Source organism: Cuculus canorus, chromosome 8, assembly GCF_017976375.1.
Source record: "Cuculus canorus isolate bCucCan1 chromosome 8, bCucCan1.pri, whole genome shotgun sequence".
NCBI lineage: Eukaryota > Metazoa > Chordata > Aves > Cuculiformes > Cuculidae > Cuculus > Cuculus canorus.
Genome location: NC_071408.1, coordinates 14,631,416 through 14,654,095, shown reverse-complemented (window position 1 = coordinate 14,654,095; position 22,680 = coordinate 14,631,416). Strand labels below are relative to the sequence as shown.

Genomic DNA, 22,680 nt, shown 5'->3' with positions numbered 1-22,680 from the left:
TGGAGACGAGAGAGAGACTAATCCTACAGTCTAGTGGTCAAACATCCAACTGGGATACTGGGATCCTTCTCTGTCAAAACCACCCAACACATACGAGAGTAAGAAGGAGGGAAGAGTGATGCCTCTTACAGCTTAGCAATTTTCAGCTGGTCAAATGAGATCAAAACAGGAAGGTCACAGCCCGAGCACTGGCTGGGAAGAAAACATTGACTGTGACAACTCAAAGCTAAATGGGGGTTTTAAAGTAATCTCACTAAGCCTCTCCTTCTTTGAAATATTTTTAAAAAAATGTTTAAAAAAAACAGAGACATAAGTCTGTTCTCAAAACATTCTAGGATCTGGCAATCATATCAATAAACTTTGTTTTTAATTATTATTCCTATGCATTTTAGACAAACAATAGGAAACAACCTGTCATTTAGTAATTTCAAAGGCATTAAAAAGAAATTCCCTTTTCAATGTCTCTCTTTTCTGGAAAAAAAAAATGACGATCCTCCTGCATATAGCTGCTTTGACATGAGGCAGGTGAGAAGAGAAGCAAAGAGGAAGCCGGGGGAAAAGCTTACTGCACTAAATGGCCATATAGGAGCACATTTTTGAACAGTAGAGGACAGGGAAGACTGGAAGTCAAAATGTCAAACTGCTGCTAGGCTAGGGCATTAACATGCTTTCATTATTTGCTCTTTGACAAAAACCTTCGTCAAACTCAGTAGAGTGAGTTTGCACTCATCTGGAAAAGGCAACCCACTTTGTATTAAGAGATGTGTGGACACAGTGAGTTTATAAAACATGGAAGAACACCTGCCCTTTAAAAGAATTACTAACTTGTAAGGTGATGCAGCCCCTACCACCAGCTGCAGAGCTTTCCCAGCCAGACTGCCAATCCGAACTTCCAGCAAAGCCCTTCAGCAAACGGAGACAGAGGCTGGCCCGCAGCCTTATCTCAGAGTGCAAAGTGCTGACTTTCACGTTTCCAGCTGCGGTGGCTTACCTCCCGCTTTCTGCTGGCTTCTTCTTCCCTCCACTGAGGCATGCGGCTCCTTCAGTTCTCAGGGAAGTGCATGGAAGTACAGGGAGCGCAGGACAGGGCACATTTCTCTGTTTAACATCAAGGGAGAAATGTATCCCCGACTGCAAAACCTAAGCAAAGCAGACTGCTTTTCACACTCCCTTAAGCAAAAGCACACAAGAGTAAGCCATATACTAGCAGGCAATGCTACTGGAGGTAGGTAGAGTTACCTATGATTCATGGGTAAAGAGAAGGGGAAAAAATGATAAGCAAGGCCAGGCTGATTTAAAATCCAGTTTAATCTAGCACTCCAAAAATACTCCACTGAGAGCAATTCTTCACTGGCTGGGTGATGCTGAAGGTCACCAGCTTTGAGCCTTGCCAGCAGACCTAAGGGAGGGGAGCGCTGTGCCGAGACCTCCGGAGGACTGGGGGCCTGCTGCCATGGCGCCAAGCAAGCATCATTCCTGGTCCAGAAAAGAACGGAAATCTGTGCAACTTGAAAAAGTCCAGAAAGTGAGATACAGCTTGGCTATGCCCTGTATCTGCTCTAGGTTTGTGCACTAGAGAACACAGTACACCAGCTGTGTTTTGGTGAAACACAAAAATGGACCAGACGCTGCTTCTGTGAAAGTCCTGACTTTCACTTAAAAAATTAATTCTCTTCAGAGGAATTATTTGACAAAACAACAGAAACTTACCGACTTTACGAGGAAATAAAATAGAACAAGAAGTTTAAGCAACTCAAAATAGAAAAAAACAACGCTTTATGCTATGAAGCGACTTTCATGCCAGGATCACAGAGCACTTCCCAAGAAGCCTGTAGGCATGTAAGTGGTGTTACTGCCATTTCACAGACAGGAGAAATAAAGCACGGAAAGGTCAAGTGTCTGGCTGCAGGCCATGCGACTGAGCCCTGGCATGGCCAGGAACAGACCTCAGAAGTATGTCCACCCTGCCCCTTGCTCTGACAAGACGACACGCTCTCCCACTTTTTGGTGTTTTTTGTAAGTGTGCTAGCTCTCTCACATTAAAATTGCTTCCCTGCTTTTGTAAATTTGCATAGTTATACCTTGATTACCAGGCAGAAAGTATTGCAATGTGTTGCACAGTCAACTCTGTGGCTTTCTTTTGGGCTATGAGCTGTGGGCTGGGGACATAGAGATGTCAATTATCAGCAAGAAACCTTTATATATTTGTCTGCAACAATATGCTCTTTCAAAATATAACAAATTGACTGCACTTCTAGTGGTTTTCATATTTTTTGAATAATCAGATTTGCATCATAGGTAAAGGTGCATCCTAAAATGACATTTTCTATCTCTTCCGATAAATGTAAAACTTCAGGAGCAGAAACACATTTTTAATGTCACACGCATACATATAAAAATAAAAGAAATAAAGAATTTTTCCTCAGATTTTACTTAGAATTATAAACCACAGAAATTCTGGTACATCCTCCCCTATAGCTGAAGCAGCCAAGTAACACTGTAATTTACACTACGTATATGTTTTAAATTTGTGACATAACAGACACACTTTTCATAATGCAGTCATTTTATAGATTTTATTAGACAGAGTTATGGTAGGAAGGAATATTCAGAAATTGCAACTTAAATGAGAAAATGTGAATGGTGTTACTTATATAAAATACTACTGCAATAGTTCTTTTATTAATTTTTAATGCACAGCACCCACTGTGACCTCCTTTATTCTTTTCCTGTCAACATGGCAGGCTACAGAAATTGAAGTGGGCTGTAGCTGTTTTCTTCTTTCTCCCCTCTTTCTCTCATTTTGCATAATATTAAAATTACAACATTTTATTGGACTGTCATTGTGAAATAATCATTATGCAATAGGCATAATGATTTTTCTGACTGTTATCTCTTTCTTGCTTTTCAGTGTTCTCTAAAAAATTCTAAATTCTATGTAGTTATCTAAAGCAATAAGGCAATTTTCCACTGAATACATTCGTCTGAATTAAAGTTTGTTTAAAAGGTATCTTTTGCTACATTTCTTACGGTTCCCTAAGAATAACACCAGTCGCATAAAATAAAGCATTTTTTGCCTGCCTGGTCTTCTCTGATTATGTTTTTGGGTGAGGTAGGAGGCGGGTCCAATAAAATAAGAGTTTGACTCAATCAGGAGGATGCTATTACTTCTATTATGTATATTTACTGCTACCTCTATCACCAAGGAGACTAATCTCCATACCAGTGAAGTCAAGAAGCTCACATCATTGTCATTGCAGGGCCAACTTCATGTTGTCACAGCAATAGAGTGCACAGGGTTAATAGATTAATACGTTGGTGTGTACAGGCACTGAACTGGAGTGTAAAAGTTCCGGTGCTTGGTTTTAAAATTAAAACTGTGAAGCAGAACTTGGAAATAAGGCCTACGCAAGATACTCTTGTATATCTCAAGGAACAGGCTACAACACAGACACTTATATTTGTCTAATACAGTCTATCATTTTTAGCACAGTGGGAAGAGGAGGAAATAACCTCCTTGGAAGAGGTGCATTCAGAGGGAAGGAGGGAGGAAGGATGGAGTTCAGGCTACTGAACACATACTGCATTTGGATTGTTGGTATTTCCCCTTGCGATGCCCTTTCATTAGCCTCTGTCTAACGTGGGGCCTGACAATTGTGACAGAATGAAAAATTTGAGGAAAAGCGAGGGTCACGAGAGAAGAGATTTCCTTCCCACTCCAGTGACCCTATCACAGTATTCTGATGCAGCGCTTTGCCATTAAGGAAAGGGCAACCCAAGAGCCTTCACACTTAATCTGTTCCATCTGTCATGACTATTAGAAACATTGACCAGCAGTGAGCTTTAAGGACTCGGTGTGACTGCAGACATGATATTCTAGCCCACTACAAGGACCTCCCGATGTTTTGAAAGCCTCCAAGGAAATACCATGCATCAAAAAGGGCAACACCTACCTGACATGCCACCATATGTGGTCCTCAGTCCTCCACCAACAGCTGGCCAAGGTGTGCTGTCTGCTTTCAGTCCCATCAGTCCTGACACAGTGTTTGTGGCTGTAACACCATCTGCACCACCTATGAAAGAAAAGGTCAGTCACTTTTTGTTAAATCATGTGTATGAGAACAAGAGAGGCAAAAATACAGCAGAAAAACTGTGAAACTGTGAAATAGCTAGAAATTCAAATAAACAGCTGAAGAAAGAAAGCAACAAACTGTAAGGGGATGCACAGAAATGTCCTTAAGATCAATTCTGGCCTGATAAATTTAACACTAGTTTCAAGGTTGGCTGTAGTTGAAAGAGTCGTAGGGGTTATAAGACAGCGTATGGGAAACAGTGAAGCTGACAGACAGATCTCTACCCTTCAGCTGTGTGGGACAGTCTGCTACAGCGGTTGTACAAAACCTGGAGGTGCCCCAACACAGAGGTCACCTCATCCAAGCTGATGACACCAACTCTGCATGGTTGAAGCCAGATCTTTTCTCATTTCATATTGTGAGGAGCAAGACAAAATGAAAAATGCAACATAGAAATGATGCCCACGATTCTAAGTGATGGATTAATAGATCTACTTGCAAACTCTATTTCCTGCCATGTTGTACTTTAAGCTCTAAGGAACAAAATAAATATATATACACACCTTCCAGTGGTGTATTTCTGTATCCTCAGGACACACACACCATTTTTACTACTCAACATAGGAATAGGGTGTTTTACAGTGGCATGGTAAACATATAAATATGATAGAAATAGGAGTGTGCAAACAGACACACAAACATATATGATTTACTGTTAACAGTCTAATATAGTTCTCTTCTTATATTGCTATACTCTAGAAGAATGGACAAAATTTGGAAGCCTTTGGTCACTGTCCTTATTCTAAATACATAAACTATTTCCATAGTAGTTGCTGCTGTTATTGGTTATTATTTCAGCAACTCCCTTATCTTCCCCCATCCAGCAAATTAGTAAATCTGCACAGCTTGTGCACTGGAGTCGATTACCTTCCTGCGCAGCCATCGCAATATTCACAATATCAGTGACATTTGGGGTCAGCTTGGCAAAGAAAGGAATCTGAACAGCTTGTCTAACCCAGCGACAGATGTTCCGCACCAGCTCTGGATCCTGTTCAAATAGGTCAGATAAATATGGAACTGAATTAAAAATAATATGAACAAAAGGTATATCAAGGAAACAGAAAACTTTGCTGTAAGTAGCTATACTGCGATTTTGTGAAATTACATATCAGGACTGAACCATATCTCATTAGTTAACTTACTTCAGTCACAGAGTAACTGCAAATCCATTACAAAAAAGGTTAGTTCATGAAAAAACCTTTTCCCAAAAGACAAAAATATCACAAATTTTCCCTTCCCAGAGAGGAGAAAATATCATTTTGGATGACAGATACTTTCTTTACACATTTATTTTAAAAATTACTTTTCAATTTTAATGACACACTCTATGTAAAGTATTTTGAAAATAACCAGTACCCTACAAGATAATGTGAACCTGAAGCATCAGCTGATCATGTCTTGATCAGAACACAAAGGATGAGTTGAGGTCACAGGGCTATCAGAATGCAATTCAGCATTTCTGAACTCTTCTCTGACTTCAGAGAATAACTTGGAATGTCCATAGTGTAAATGAAAGATCAAAATCTTCCCTGTTAAAGCCAGAAATTGAAATCTTCAAGTGTTGGCTTTTCATGATTTCCAGGCATTTACTTCCCTTATGGAATATGTCTTATGTAGACAGTAATCAACTATTCTTTCCATTGAAAACAGCTCAGTGGAGCTAATATTCTGCATCTGGCACATATACTGGTTATTGTTTAATATAACTGTTGCAGTATGGCTTGGGTTTTTTTGTCAGTTTTTTTTTTTCTGTTGGCTTTTGATAATGCTTTTCAACAAATGCCTTAAAATTTGCAGTGCTGGTGTGTATAAAACATGGTGTGCGATTTGGTTAAAAATCAAATGGTGCTGTTGCAAGATTTAATACAAGTATAACCTGTGGGTAGGCTAATGGCACTGCAGCAATTATTTACATTTACTAAATCTTTATCACATTCTCAGATAATTAAGTCTGTCATATATGAACAATTTTCTCCCATTTGAATATCATAAAAACTCAGAAAGCTTCATTGTTATGCCATAACTGAAAATGGGATAAGCCTAAATGAAGTTTAATTTAAAACAATCCAGTGGACACCAAGGTTGTCAATCTAGTGAACAGACAGGAAATAGCCCTTTGTTGTTTCTTTTTTTTTTACACCAGTGGTTAAATACAGACGAAAAAAAACCCACAGGTTGTGTTCCTAGGGAGTGCATAGTGCTTGGCTTGAATAGTAAAACCCTGAGACTTAGCTGTGCCATTCCAACAAAAATGGTGATCTCCCCGCCCATGCAGCTTCCACGAAATATGTATAAATGCTGCACTGGCAGTATGAAAGTAGTTGCATCTTTGACTTTCATTGAATTTCCTCGAGGTCGAGCACAGAAATGAGAGACTCTCTAGAAGACATGAATTCTATATCCTTTATGTTAATTCTTCTCATTCAAAATTCTTGTAATAATGTTCAGGAAGTCGGCACCACATAACACATTATGCTGACTTCATTGTGCTTATAGTGCTGGCACAAAATTTCTTACTCCAACACACACTAAAACTTGAAAAAAAAAATCACATTGAATAACTTATTGGGAGATCTCTTTCATTTATTTAAACCGAAATCCCATCCTACCTAAGACAATTTAACTAGTTGGTCTTTCTTAATAAATAATAATTTGGCCTTTTTTTTTCCCCCTAAAAGTAAGTAAAGAACTTCAGTTTCCATCAGTTTTTTGCTTCTCCCACACCAAGATTAATGGAAAGAATGCAATGGAAGGATTTTCAGTTCCTCAAGCTAGTAAACAGTTTAAATATTTGACTGCACTACACATGTTTAGACACAGTCCTTTTGAAAGGCTCATTTGTACAAATCTTGGAAAGCTGTCCTTCTTCAGTTCCCATAAAACCCCAGGAAACTTAATAAGAAAATAATTAGAAAACGCAACTGAATAAGGTGAGATCTTTGATTTTACTTCATTTAATATTCCAAGGAAAATACCGGAACATTTAATAAGGAAATATAGAAAAAAATTAATAAAAGTTAAGACATTATGTTGCTGCACAGTGAGACATTCACTGATAGGAACTGAACAGGTGTTGAATTTTATACAAAACCAATAAAGTTTCCATTAAATTTTACAGGTTTGGAGTGAAAAAGGTATTTCTAAAGCTGATTTTTCCCCTGTAATCTCTTATCTAACTCATTTGTTTATTAAATAAATATCATATAAAGAAGACACTGGATATCTTAAAAAAAATACTGTTTACTCTTGTGTCACTCCCAAAACACACGCACATGCAACAGATCTCACTGCTTCTTTTTTCAGTGTGAGTCCTACAGCAGAGCTGTACTGAAGCATCCAGCTAATCCACACTCCCATCCTCCTCCTCTGCCTCCTCCTGCTATGATTAATGGTTGGACTCGATGACACAGTGGGTCCCTTCCAACCCAGTGATTCTATGATTCCTTCTGGTGTAGTGCCAAACACCAGTGAGCCAACTGAGCCTGTCCCTTCTCCCCTTGCTGCAGTGACCACCACAACTGTCCAGTGGCCACAGCCACTACATGGCTGAGCTTTGCTGCTGCCAGGGGGTTTCTATGCCACAAAGCCACTGCATGAGAATTTCAGGGCTTTTATGCTTTAAAGACAACTAAAATTGTCTCAAAGACAAATAATATCTTCAGCTGTAACATCACGTTATCTTCACGTTATGCATCATCAAGAAAAGCTTATTAATTCACTTTAAAATTCATAATTTCCTGCTATATTGGCACTGAGAGCCTGGAAAAATGCATAAGTCATCAGATGATTAAAACCAGAAGGTATCCATGTCACTGGACAGCTGATTTTCATTTGAAATGAATGAACTACATTATATAATCCAGCGGAAGATCACTGGACAGTGTACAATCTCTCCAGAGAAGTTTGCCTTTGGACTGAGAACAATTTGCAGAGGTCACACAAGAGAACAACTTTTGAGAAAGATTGATTAGAAATAAAGAATTCACTTATAAGTGCAATTATTGACTAAAGAAATTATCCTAATTTGAAGTGCAGTTTGAAACTTAATATTTCTGAGAATATTAATTTATCATATTCAGCAAAATTTTAAACTCAGGTGCAAATTCAACAAAGTGAACAGCCTGGTACCAAACCCTAGTTTTAAAGAGGCTATATACAGGCTTCATTTTGCCTAATTCATTTTGCTGAGTCAGGGTCTCCCATCTACTTGGATTTAATCATAGAATCGTTTGGTTGGAAAAGACCAAGTCATCAAGTCCAACCCTACCTGTCCACTCCTAAAACATATCCTGAGCACCTCATCTACATGTCTTTTAAAGACCTCTACGGGTGGTGACTCAACCACCTTCCTGGGCAGCCGTTCCAGTGCCTGATAACCCTTTCAGTGAAGAAATTTTTCCTAATGTCTAATCTGAACTTTCCCTGGAGCAACTTGAGGCCATTCCCCCTTCTCCTGTCCCCTGTCACTGGGGAGAGGAGACCAATACCCATCTATCTACAGCCTCCTTTCAGGTAGTTGTACACAGTGATAAGGTCTGCCCTCAGCCTCCTTTGCTCCAGGCTAAACAAGCCCAGTTCCTTCAGCCACCTCTCATAATGTTTGTTCTCCACCCCCTTCACCAGCTTTGTTGCTCTTCTCTAGACATGCTCCAGGACCTCAATGTCCTCCTCGTAGTGAGAGACCTAAAACTGCACACAGTATTCGAGGTGGGGCCTCACCAATGCTGAGTACAGGGGAAGAATCACTTCCCTGGTCTGGATGGCCACACTTCTGAAAGATTGGCCCCAATTTACAAGTTGCATTTACTGATTCTTACCAGCGATTTCATTTAGAAAACATTCAAGGATGAGTATGTAACAGAAGGAAACTTGAGGCCTGTAAATACCTGTCACTGCTAATATACCTTTTTTAACTCCAATCAAACTTCATGGAAGTGCCTACAGCTGTTACCATCGATAAAGTGGTTGATGAAACCTGCATAGTTAAGAAATATTTTCTAAATGGCTTGATATTTAAAATGTTATTAGCTGTAATATCAGCTGAGCATTTACATTCACAAACAATATGAACTAACTAAAATATTGTACTGCTTAATGTACTACAGTATTTTACCACTTTTGGTTCAGAGTCTAACGTGATAAATTATCTTCTTCTATTATACATAGCTAGGTTTGCTGGTTCTCTCATTAACAATGATATGGTGTGGTCATAACAGAACATGTGGCATAATTTTGCTCTGTGTGTCAATCCAGAAGAGTGAATAAATGCTTCATTACACTGTAACATCCGTTGGTAGAACACTTCATTTATCTGCTGTATTTATTTTTTTCCTTTCAAACAAACACCAGCTAAATAAATGCTTGGTGAAATTATCATCAGCTAAAGCATAATATTGATTCATGCACTGTACCTACAGGAATCTGTTGGTAATTTAATACCATATAAAGTCTCTTTTGTTATGAGATGTACATCAGTGTGTCTTCTGTCTTCCTGTTCCTAATCAAATATTGCTTGTTTATTCCAAAAACACAGGAGATTTGAACGTTACAGGGGTTGTCTTTTTACTTCTCTAAGCAGCAGTACAGAATGATTTTTCCTGAATATTCATTATAGCCTTGGGCTAGATGGAGCTTTTAATCCTAACTACTCATTGCCAATGGGTAGATATACTAGAGGAAAAACAACCATTCACCTTTTTTTTTTCTAAATGATCACATGATAAGCTTAACTACAACCATAACTATGAGAATAAGTCCTCAGAAATTAAAGATGCAAGTTGTCTACTGATTGCATTTGGCATTGGTAATGAGATGAATCCCACGTCCTCTCGCACCCAAGGCAAATACATTCTGCATATTTAAAAAGTGCAAAAATGCTGTGCGTGGTGTAGGTCACCTCTCGATGTGTTTCATGGCAAGAAACAAAACCATGAAAAGATCACCACAGAAATGTCTGGCTGTAGATATTTTGAAATCTTGGAAATCTTTATTATGACCTATTTTTGATATTCTTGCAGGTTCCTCATTTTTACACTACCCTGTTACTGCACAATCTTTATACTGTATCTAGAACACCTCTCTGAGGTATGGAGGTACTATTGTACCTGTTTCATAAATGGAGAGAGGGCAGTCAGATAGACTGAAGTGCACCTCCTCAAACTCACCTTGTTTTGGTGCCCAGCTTTTACTAAGTAATTTGCATAAGGATCTGAAAATAATCCGGCAGAAAATTGCACTTTGTTCTTCAGAATACAGTAAACCACAAGATAATTTCCACATTAAAAAAATTGGATCCTTTTTTCAGCGTATTTAAACAATGCAATAGATATAAATAAAACTACTTTGGGTAACAAACATGCTTTTCTCAAACTATGCAAGGAGTCCTTCGGAAGCACATACATGCGAATGTCTGTACATATGTATGTACACATGCAAATATAAGGAATATAAACGTTAGTTTGAAAGATGTCACAAAAATAAACCTGTTAGAGAATTTCCCCTGAGACCTTCAGAAGGAAGGCTACCACTCACTAGTGCACATTAGCTGATTTTGTCTAATTAATGCTTGAGAAAATGGACCATAACATGCCATCTTCAGTCCATCTCTAATTATTATAATGGTAGCAGTTCTATCTCACTAAGAACAGGGTAAGGACCTTTGCAGCTGTTGAAAGTATAAAAATGTAACTCTTCTTGGACCGAATCCTGATTTTACATATGTATGACGGATTTCTTACACAGGACTGCCAGAGTTATCGTTACAGGTCATGCTGATGATTTGTGCAAGTTCATTATCCTGACTGTGATGACTGGAAGTTCTAGATGGCACAAAGAATGCTGCAAGATCCATTAGGACCTTGTATGTGAATTCCTTAAATCTCATCTAGCACCAACTAGAATGATCTAAACAGCAAAGTTACGGAAATTAAAATACATTATTCTATTTAATGCAAGTGTAAGTCTGATCTTCCTTACAAAACTCAAGTCTTTGATGGCAACAAAACTATCCTCATGTATATAACTTGCCAGAGTTTCATGGCTAAACCATGCATCATGTAAACATGTTTGCTATTTAAAATACTAAGTTACAGAGGACTCATTTTGTCTTTGTATTAATTTAACACACATGAAGCTGATATGGGTTTTCTTATATTGGTCGTAGGCAAGTGGCACCAAGAGTCCTCATCAATGCATTCTTGTGGTGATAGATTTTCTTTCTAGACTGGCTCTTCAGAGAAAAATCTTGTAGCTCCCTTACACCTATTATCATCGAAGGAATTTTTTATATGAAAAATGTTCTACAGTTAACTTCCTCATTCTGCACAGCAGATATTTTCCAAAATAGCACGGATAGCTATGGGAAAAGGAGTGAGTGCTTTTATATTCAGGAATGATATAGCCTAAGAAAAACTTTGTAAGTGAGAATGTCCAAGATTCAGCTTATAAATTTAATTCATGTACTATTCTCACTTTACTTTTTCATTCAACAATAGCCTACAAGAGAAGAGCTAAACTTATCCTTAGCCAAACTGCTGTCTGACAGTCCATTGGGAATCAAATGCACCCTCATCTGAAAAACAAGAAGGAGAAAAAAATCTTTCACTGTCATCAGACAACCTCCGTGCAACAGGCAGACTTTCTTCTGGGCCATGCTGCCTTTCCATGTAAGCACCGCAGTGCCCTGTTTGCCATGACCTGCAGCACAGGCAGGCAGGGGCAAGACACAATTGGAGCAGCTTTAGAAAGTGAGTACTGACAATTTCTATAGATTCCTCGCCTATTCAATCCACTCCAACAGCTAAATATGTAGGTCTGAAACTGCATCTTTTACAGATATCCCACAGATGTTCTGAGGACTTGCTAGCCTGATAAGCTGTTAGCTTAAATGCTTTTTATATGTCTATCGCATATTTCTTTTCCAGATCAAACATGCATCCACAAATCCATTAGGAAATCAGAACTTTTAAAACAATAATCAAAATATCTCTCTGTGTGTGAAGAGCTAATCTTTTGTTATTCCTTCAAAGTGATGAAAAAGTAAAAGTACAGGAATTTCAGCTTAAAGCATTGCAAATTAGTATCTTTTGCATTCACCTCTTTTTTTCTCTTTTTTTTTTTTCATATTACTATTGATCTTTCCCAGAGGTATCTTTTCTCCCTCCTCCTAAGAGACAGCCAACATTGGCTTCATAAAACTATCTATCTCTAAACCTGTCCAAAATTTCCACAGTACCTAAATACAGAACTGCAGTCAATCACAACTTTACTGTCTTCTCTCATCCTAGAAAGGGGCAGTCTTAGTTGTGCATTTGTCCCATTTCGAACTTAATTAAAGCTACCAATTTGTTTAAAGCCTGTCAAATTAAGGGAAAGATTTCCCAGGATAGAAATCTGCTTCTCATCTGGAGTAAAACCAGCTTCCTTATTTCTCAGGAAATTTGACAGCTTTTGGTCAACATCTATTGACTGCAGCTGTCAAACACAAAGAAATGAGGCAGTTTAACCTAAGGCAGGAATAACAGTTTTCACAGTTGTATGTGAAGCCATCTCTATGTATTAGGAAAAATTTTGAAAAATGTCTAAACGACTTCCGAAGTTTTGGGTCAGCCTGGTCAACCCCGCCAAAAATGTAGCTGCTGGATGAGAGCTTATATCCTTCTGGCTAGAATCGATGATATGATGTGATTCGAAACCAATGCCACAAAATAAACTTTTAGAGACAACAACAGTGTGTGGACTCAGGACTCTTTTTCAGTCAATACTGTACTGCCAGTAAGACCCAAAGTGAACCAAAGGTAGTAGAAGACTTTTGCATTAACATAGTGAAAAAAAAAAATAAAAAAGAGCCTTCAAATTCTCATTAGATGTCTCCAGTGAAATGGCACAAGAAAATCCTATTCAGGATAAAAATTCAAGAATCTCCATAAATGGATAATTGTACATTTAGTCCTAGAAGGATCAAAATGTTTTGTTCAAGTTTAGACCTTCAGCTTTTATTAATTAACTTGCACTAATGAAGTGAGGTTGTAGGGGTTTATTTTGGGTAAGAATTTATAAAAGATAAGAAATTAATATGAGAAGAATTAAGCAAGGTCCAAAGAGTTACCAATTAACTACACTACCACAGCAAAAATATGTACAGTGACTATTGTTCACTGGTTTAATACAAGGATATACTTATTTTCTACTCTCTTACATATTCTAAAATGTTCTTTTAAAAAAAAAATCTTCTAAAAGTTGTCTACTGGGTAAAATAAACATTATGTTATTTCTGCATAAGTGTTCTCTTCATAATTTGAACAAAAACTGTAATATTTTTAAAATGAAGAGATATCATATGGCTTATATAACTAAGCATGTGCTACTAGTGAAAAAAAGCACTTTTTTTGCTTTCAAAATGCTGCAGATGAAGATGTATAACATAGCCTGGAAAAATCCCATTAGCTTTTACAGACTACATTCTTTCTTTGTGTTACAGTCTTTTCGCTCAGGAAAAATATTACCATTTGAAGATCATGTAAAAAGTATATTTATATATTTTTTAATATTTATAGAGAATAATGACTCCCAATTTATAGATTTTTTTCCAAAGTAAAAATCTGAGCAAGACCCTGGTGACCTTATCCAACTTTTTTTTTTTTTAATATTTCTGTGGGAATTTATAAGAAGTAATCTCCCTGCCTCCTAGCTCCATTCTTAGATGCTAGGACTTTATTACTTTAAAGTGAAGCTGCAAGTAAAAGTAAAGTTGGTAGCATGATTTGATAAGCTGCTCTTCAGATCAGCTCATTCAAGTTCTACTTCAGGAAGCCTACTGAGATTCTCCTTTTGTCCAAGGATACCAGTATGCCACTGGACGAAACCAAGTCATTCTAGATTAAGCCCAGGCTTTGGACATGGCTGAGCTGAGAAGTCAAAGCTCTGAGACCCAGGCTGTACTGGGAGAGATAAAAGCAAGTATTGAGAAAAGCCAACACCAGACTACGACACCACTGTGAGTCCCACTCACAATCCGGATACTTTGAAAAACTGTTCAAAAAAAATGGTGCGCATAAAAAATGGAACTTTAAATGTAACAGTGTTTAACCAAATAAACCTTAAAAGACTCATAAAATGTTTTGAGAGAATTTCTTAATAAATTTCAGTTTTAGCAACCCCCATCTCCCTCTTCTTTTACCAAATGAGTTTGGTATCAAAATCACTATTTCTCCCTTCTCCAGCTCTACAATTAGAACCTTTGAAATATGTAAAAAGCATCAGACAAATAGCCTTTGACCACCTTTCTCTATTCTAAATAAGAGAATGGGAACAGTAAGTTGTTACAGCATTTCCTTATTGTAGTACACTACTGAGAGCAGCACAAATGAACATTGCATAACAGTATGTTTAAAACAAACAAACAAACAAACATCAAAACCCAAAATACCCCAAACCAATCCAACCCAAACAACACTCCAAAGTTTTTATTTTTAACATATCCTATCTCACAGCTGTCACGATTAACACAGGTCAGTATCCAAACTCAAGAATACATTTCCCAAAGTGCTGTGTGGGAGATCCACTTTGAATACCTTATCAGCAGCATGGCACTCCTACACCTCTTCCCTGATAATGTAGTTCCTAATGAGTGGAAAGAGAACCACTGAGAAGAGGTCAAAAAAGAGCTGAAAAATTTCGATTGACTGGTACACAAAAGTACAAAACATAGATTGGTGTTGGGAGTTACAACAGCGATAAGGGGGATGTCAAAGCGAAGCACAACTGAGACTTGAACGGGTTTTGGCTGTCTTTAGACAGCTTTGCAATTACTCCTTTTTTCAGATCACATAAAACCTTTTTCTTTTCTTCCCAGCACTAAAGGAAAAACAATTGAGTTTATTTTCATAACTCAGAGCTCTCTCTAAGGAGGTGGTCAAACTATAATGTTTTTCTTTATTCTAAATTTGTTTCAGAATTTTTGTTAGTTTTGTTGGTTGGTTGGTTGGTTTTTTTAAAAAAAAAATTAAATTGTTAATCTAGAATCCAGAAGAAACATCACTACTAGAAAACTTTCTGCTTTTAAAATTAACCATAAGGCTTAAAAGAAAAAATTGTTATAGTTGCAGGACAGCAAAAACTCTCACTGTTTCATTGACATGAGCCAGTTAAAACCGTAGGAATCATTATTTACAGCTATTGATTTTAAAGCAACACTAAAGGAGCCAGACACAACCATTATTTTGCTTGTTTGTTAGAATAAAGGTTAATAATAGTTGTCCTGAAAGGGTGAAGCACAGACTGCCAGTTCAAATTAGCAAATAATTTGTTCTGATACCAACTGGGCCTAAACATTCCAACTGAAAATATGAAATTGCACATTTAAATTTTATAAACTTCTTGGAGATACTAACTGGAAAGATTTACTTATCAACAGCACTGGTATATTGAAAGTTGACTTATAAAAATGCCTTTTTACCCCTGACAGAACAGAATATTTTATCTTGGTTGTTTCTGGCCAACCAAAATAATGTTTCTCATATCACTGTAAAAAAGTGGTACACAGCATGATTAAACAATATTTCAACTCTTTAGTTCATGCAGAGGTTACCTGCCAGAAGGCATAAAGGTTTGATTAGGTTTACATCATACATGAAATATTTTAAAGGGAAGTGCAGAACTCGAATATATGAGTACTGCAGCTACAAATAACTTTTTCTTGTGGTTAGGTAGGAAAGCTCTCAGTTCTTTCTTATAACAAAGAGGCAGAAACCAGCAAATCATTGAGGAAACTGTAAGCCTTTGAAATCAACAAATTAAGAAATTTAAAAGCATGCTCTGAGAGGAATTTCCCACTCAGTTTTAAAATGATCATCATATGGGCCTGTATTCAGATTTGGTGTAATGAAAAGAGAGCCTCCCAGTGCACTAACTAACTCTACTAAGAGGTAAGGTGAAATTCAAAAGGAATGAACGTAGTCCTGAAAATTCTTGCATAGGCGATGAAGAGACTAGTTAACACACTGTTAATTCACTTCATCTAATCATAGAATCATAGAAAGGTTTGGGCTGGAAGGGACCTTAAAGATCATCCAGTCCCAACCCTCCTGCCATGGGCAGGGACACCTCCCATGGACCAGGTTGCCCAAGGCCCATCCAACCTGGCGTTGAACACCTCCAGGGATGGGGCAGCCACAGCTTCCCTGGGCAACCTGTACCAGTGCCTCACCTCTCTCATCAGGAAGAATTTCTTCCTAATGTCTAGTCTAAGTCTTCCCCCTTCCAATTTACAGCCATTCCCCCTCGTCCTATCACTGCATGTCCACATAAAATTTCCCTCCCCAGCTTTCTTGCACTTCCCCTTCAGGTACTGGAAGGCCACTACAAGGTTTCCTCGGATTCTTCTCTTCTCCAGGCTGAACAACCCCAACTCTCTCAGCCTGTCATGCAGCATCACTAAAAAAGCCCAAATCTTTTTACTTTCTTTTTAAACAGTGGCAGGTCACTGATACTTCGGCCAAATTGACCTTCTTTATGATATCCATCATCCACAATGAAAATTCAAGCTAAAATGAAAATGAGGTTATGTACAACTTGCTCTCATCTCTTCATGAATTTCAAGGAAACAACCAGTTTTATATTTTCTAGGAAAATCCATTCTGTAGAGAATGCTTTCCATATACAAATAAAAACCCAACACACATAAAACCTTATTAACAGCCACGTCTTTACAAAGTTTCAGCAAGTTGGTAGTGCTGTTCCCATTACTGTCCTATTTATAATCCCTTTTTATTTTCCATTTTGTCTTTTGAGTAATTCAATTGAAAATCCTTCAAAGCAATAACAGTGGATTAAATGTTGTCAAACTGCAACATAAAATTACAGAATACTGTCCTGATGATGAATTTATTCAAGTTTGCATCTTAATTCATGTCTTCTCACGTGCATGAAGAAGAGAATTCTTAATAATGGGGTATGACAGCTAATTGGTATTTTCTCTTAAGTATTGTCTCCTTTTACATGTTACAAAAATAGAATACATAAACACATAAAGCACATACAGAACTAACAACAGGGAAGAAATACATTTAAATCATGACATTTAATCGCATCTGAATCCTGGGAGGGCAACAGAAAGGGAAACTAATCCTCAGCTACTAGAGGAAAGTCAGTGCTGTTACCAACCCAGAACTAACCGCATAGTCAGCAAGCTTCTTCTATTCAGATTTCCAGGGAAACAGCTAATGAGTCAATTGTTCTTTGAAAGCAACTCAGCAATGGGTTTACATTTATGAGGAGGGTTTTAAAGAAGGAGTGAGCGGAAAGAGAAAGGGAAGAGACACACATGAAACCAGGGAAGGTGAAAAAAATCATCCAAAGAGGTTAAAACAACCAAACTTAACTACGAAAAAGTATGACATATGGCCATGATCAGTGTGGGAGCCACAAAACATATTTCCTGGCCTGCAAAGAAGTGTGCTTAGACGAACATTTGCAGCAGCACCCCTTCTCCCTGCACATCTCAAATACCACCCCAGCCAAACAATGTCCAATGCAGAATAACACAACCACTGCCTGGACCAAGGAATCCTTGTTTCTGAGGAGTCTGTGCCTTGTGATTGAGTCTCCTGCGTCTGCCTGCCTGAGCTGGACTATTATGGCTCCTGTTCATATCCAACAGCTTGGACAGCAGACAATTTCACTCCTCTACCCAGCTGCCTGGATTTATGAAACTTTCAGAAATTCAGTATCTTTGAAACAGTTTCAACTCCAAGGAACATGATCAAAACAGGCCATTTGCTTGAAAGGTGGCCCAAAGCAACAGAGGGCACTGAGAAGCCCAAAGACAGTGAGATCAGCTATGACTTACCTTCTTAAGATCCCAGTTGAAATGGATTTGTAGTGGCCAATGCAAGAGAACAAGACATATAAATCCTGAAACTTCACTGCAAACACCAACACAACCCTCACTTTGATTATACTGGTTTATACTGGATTTTGGGGTGGCAAAGTTCCCATTGCTGTTATAGCACAGTGTAACACTACCTCCCTGCCCTTCGCATTAATTTGTTGCAGTAACTGATATAAAAGAGAAGAGAGAGAACTAATACTGCCTGCATGACTCAATGAATTATACTTAACTAGCATACTACTGTAGGGTGATAGTGGAATGCCACACGAACACAGATAAAATCAAATTCTGTTTGGGGCATCATTTATTTAAAATACTTCAAGCTCCTTGTTGGCAGAGCAAGAGCGAATTAGCATGCTATGCTGTGCACTTCAATTAAAAAGCAGACTCCTTTCCTATTTCCAACGTATAGCAGAGCAAATCTAATTGTGCTGTGCAGCCAGTTCTCATCTAAACAGGGCTTTTGGTTTTTGTGGGGTTCTTTTTTTTGCTTTTTAACGGATTTGTCTTCTTCTGAATGAGGCAATGCGGGCTTTTATGAAACTTGCCTCCTAATTGCAGGCAATAAACAAGAACACAGCCAGAAGCAGAGGCTGTTGCAAGTACAGCTTAAGTAAAATGAAAATAAAGGTAAGAAAAGAACCACAAAGCAAGTCCATTTTACATATGATCTGAATAGTTAAACCACCAGGATCTAGATTTCAGTGCTCACAAGAGACATATACACAACTCCTTCATTATAAACTAAAAAGAGCAAACTCCCAAACCTATAGTTTAAATGCTGAGATAGGCATAGATTTTTTTTTTATCTTTTGAAGGTTAGAAGGTAAGACTAATTAATGAGAAATATTTATAAGCCAGGATGTTATTAACTTTTAAAATATTTGCTTATAGCATAAAGAATCTCTGTCCTCGCACTTAGGCTGAGATCTTTACATGAGATTTATTTCTTGAAAAAATATAGAAGCATCCTCTGCGCTTTGGAAATTCAACTGCTTTCAATTTGAGACTTTGCTATCATGCTGATCATCTCACCCCAAGTCAGCAGGTGAGTCCTTGTATTTCTTCTTATCCACTACTCATTTCCTGTTTCTGGTATAAATGAGGTAGTAACTTTGGATAGGAACTGAGCAGGATGAATCCACAGAATCTCACAAATGTTTCTCTGAATGAACTCCTGGGAGGCAGCCAGCCCAAGCTCCTGCTCTGAGTGGGATTAGCACCAACACCAGCTGAGGTTGGCCATGGCTCTGCCTGCCTGAGCCCTGAAATCCAGAGATGGAAAGTCCACTGCCCTATGAGACAGTATGTTCCTGTGCTACAATTCATGGCTGTTGCCCCTTGCTGCATCATCTGACAGAATAGGTGATTATCCCTCATGGTAGCTACTCCTTTGCTACCACCTTTCAAATAGCTGTAGGCTGCTCTTTTCCTCCCCATCAGGCCAAGGAGACTCACTGATATTTTTTAAGACTTTGGATATCACTTGCCCTAGTCAGTCTTATGTTAATGATTCTAGGTAGATGCACATTACACACTACACCTGGGGTTTCATCTGAACAACAAAGACTGACACAAAACTAAGCAGGAATGCAAAATAAAACCCAGATTATCAACTCAATTAAACAATATACTCATTCTTACCAGATTTGGAGAGTCTTGTCGACTTTTGGATGAAAAACAAAAACCTAAGCACTTTTTTTTTTTATTTCACATCACACTAATGCTTCTGAATATTTAATGCCACTGTTTAGAAGGATAAGGTAAAAAAAAAACAAGCCTAAAGCATCTTTGCTTGGTTTCCAGTGAAGAGACAAAAAGTGCACCACAAACACAACATCACAAGTCAGACAATGTAATGTGAGCAACGTCAGTGCTGCCATCTCAGATGTCTGATTATTTTCACAATTTTATGCTGTAATTTCTACACTAATGAACTATGCTGGGAAAGCTGTACTGTCATTTTTTAATAATCTGCTGTCCAACTTTTTATCTTTGTTTACTATTAAATGTTTTTTACACTTACATTATCTGATTCAAAGAAAAGCTGTGCATTCGTGCTGTTAACCTAATGATAGAAATTCTAGTATGATTTTTAATAATATCCAAATATATACAATACAGGTTCTTATGAAAGAATACAAACCTTAACTTTATTATCATGAATCAACATTAGTACATATAATTGACATTTTATACAGAATCAGCTTTAAGTAACTTATTGACAGCCATACAGATGCCTCTTAATATCACCCTCTGGCTAGTTATGCTTTTAGGGCGCCAGAGTGTCTGCAGTAATGACTTGGAATTAAAATCAAATAAAAGCTGAGAACCATAATTCAGTATAAAACAAACAACTATTCTTAGTATTAATTTTATATATATATAATTCATATATATATATAGGGAATTTTAAAAATTTACAGTGCGTATTAAGCAGTGGAAGTGTTTGAAAGTAGGTAACAAAACAGAACAGACTAAATACAAATCTGAGGTTCCCAGATTTCTACACTTTCCCTTAGGCACGCCATAGGAATTGAAATGAGGAGACAAAGTAGACAGTGTAATTAACCTTTTGTTTCCTTTTTTTTTAAGCAATAACAAAAAAAGGCAGAACATTTTAAATGTTCTAAATAGTAAAAATACACATACATGCTTTTCTGCCATTATTTTTCATCTCAGCAATTTCTGTAGTTTCCGGAGGATTTAATGTGCTTAGGCATGAAAAGGGACCTAATCCCTAAAACATTTTCCTATGAAGATGTGGATTATGTTATCAAAAAGATTTAAGAAAACCTGCTTCGCTATACAACCAAAAAAGCTGCTCTGTCTCTCGGAGCCCCACGTCCCGCCTTCTAGATACCAAGCGGTGGCTTTTTTCCAGAGCATATCTGAGTCTTCTCTTCTCCACACCACCTATGTACGACCTATTGGACTTTAGCTTTTTTTTTTAGGAAAAAAAAAAAAAAAGAGAAGAAAAAAATGACGAGTTACACTGGAAGCCCCCTGATGGGCTACTGATCTCCTTGCACATATTGTTACTTTATACAGTTTATCCATCCTTTTTGCTTTTGCTTTGATGGACTTCATTTAAAGCCAGCATAATTTAGCGAACTCCGAAGAACCGCAGGATCTGGCCGTCTAAAGATGGTTTGTTTTCTTCTTTTATTTATCTAAAAAAGTAGATTGTTCTTAGAGCTCTCATTTTGGTGAGACAGTTAAGAAAATACAAGAACATATTTAAATGGGAAAAGTACATATTAAACATTCAAAAGAATATCCATATTGTATGGCAAAGAGAGAAATCTTATTATTATACAAACATATATGTATATATAATGTAATCTTCCTCTTGCTTTATGGGTCTGATCTCCTCCAAGGAGAGTCACAAATCCACATGATAGCCCTGAGTACTCATATTTTGCATTTGGTTCTCTGATTTTACAATAGCTGAAAGATATGTAAAAACTCGTGTAGCCAGACAGCTCCCTACTGACTACACATCTAAGCAACTTCACATGCATATATTATTCCAACCAGTGGAAGCTGGAAATAACATATGCCAAAAAAAATGACAAAAAAAAAAAAAGAAAAAGAAAATAAAGAGCATGCTTGGAAGGAGCCTGTTTCAGCTTCTGTGTGAAACCTTCAGGGTTCTCCCTGGCCAGACCACAGGCTTATACAGCATGCTGCCATCCCAAACTATTGAGCTTTGCGGTACAGAGTGAAGGGTGAGAATTGCTTCATAAACTTATATAAACGGCGACTATAGCTCTTTGTTGCTGAATGTAATTTGGGGGGAGGGGGGGAATATTACCCTATGGCTAGTGTGGTCCTGGAGGGGTTTTATAATTTTCTCCTCTCCCCTTTTTAATCATAACTTTGGTAAATAACCACTGGCTATGAAAAACGTCCAGATTACTTCCATTAAAAATAATAATCTATAGTATGAAACAGGTTGAAATCATTTTGTTCACAGGAAATAATGAAATGTCCCATGCACTATGCCTGACAGTATTGCTATGATAAAGCTTCAACTGAAGAGTGCCATAGTTGCATTGAAATGGTTACAGTCCCTATTGCCCCTCTACTAAAGGTTTTTGAAAGTCAATGGTTTAGTTATGCAGCCACACCTAAATTATTAAAAGTTTTGTGTTTAACTGAGGAAGTAAAGATGAATTAAGATGCCTACTAGCCCTCTCCAATGAGATCAGCTGAACAGTATGTGTCAATTCTAGGGCATACAACAACAATTCCCACTCCATCTCCCTCTTCTTCTTTTTCCCCTCTTCACAAAATGTAAGACAGGAAATTAAGTAGGCTTCAGACGTCTGAAACTTTGATGGTCAAACTCTAGAAAACTTCTCTCAATACACTGTGAACTAAGATTTTTAGAGACTTCCAAGTTTACCACATTTGGCCATGTTTCAGAGTCAAAGCAAATTTCAAACCATGACCAAAACACGCAAAAATCTGAAAAATTCAGAAAGATAAGTATGAGAATTCACTTTTGCGAATGTTTACTTTCTTTTCAGGGCAAAACAGCACATATTCTCCTAACTGATGTCGCAGGATGTAATGATAGAATTTGCATCAGATTTCTACACGGCAGAGACATCAGGCACAGATAATTCCAATCTGAACTGTATAAACCATCAA

General features: G+C 37.7%; 1 protein-coding gene across 4 annotated transcripts in view; it reads right to left on the bottom strand.

Moving 5' to 3' along the window:
* The window catches only part of DPYD (dihydropyrimidine dehydrogenase), a 362,200-nt gene that overhangs the window by 90,460 nt on the left and 249,060 nt on the right, over positions 1-22,680 (bottom strand). For all 4 annotated transcript variants that reach the window (XM_054072633.1, XM_054072630.1, XM_054072632.1 and 1 more), the window contains exons 17-18: positions 5,001-5,121; positions 3,954-4,073 (exon numbers count right to left, since the gene is read on the bottom strand). In XM_054072633.1, coding sequence (XP_053928608.1) covers positions 3,954-4,073; positions 5,001-5,121 — 241 coding nt within the window. The remainder of the gene's footprint in view (positions 1-3,953; positions 4,074-5,000; positions 5,122-22,680) is intronic.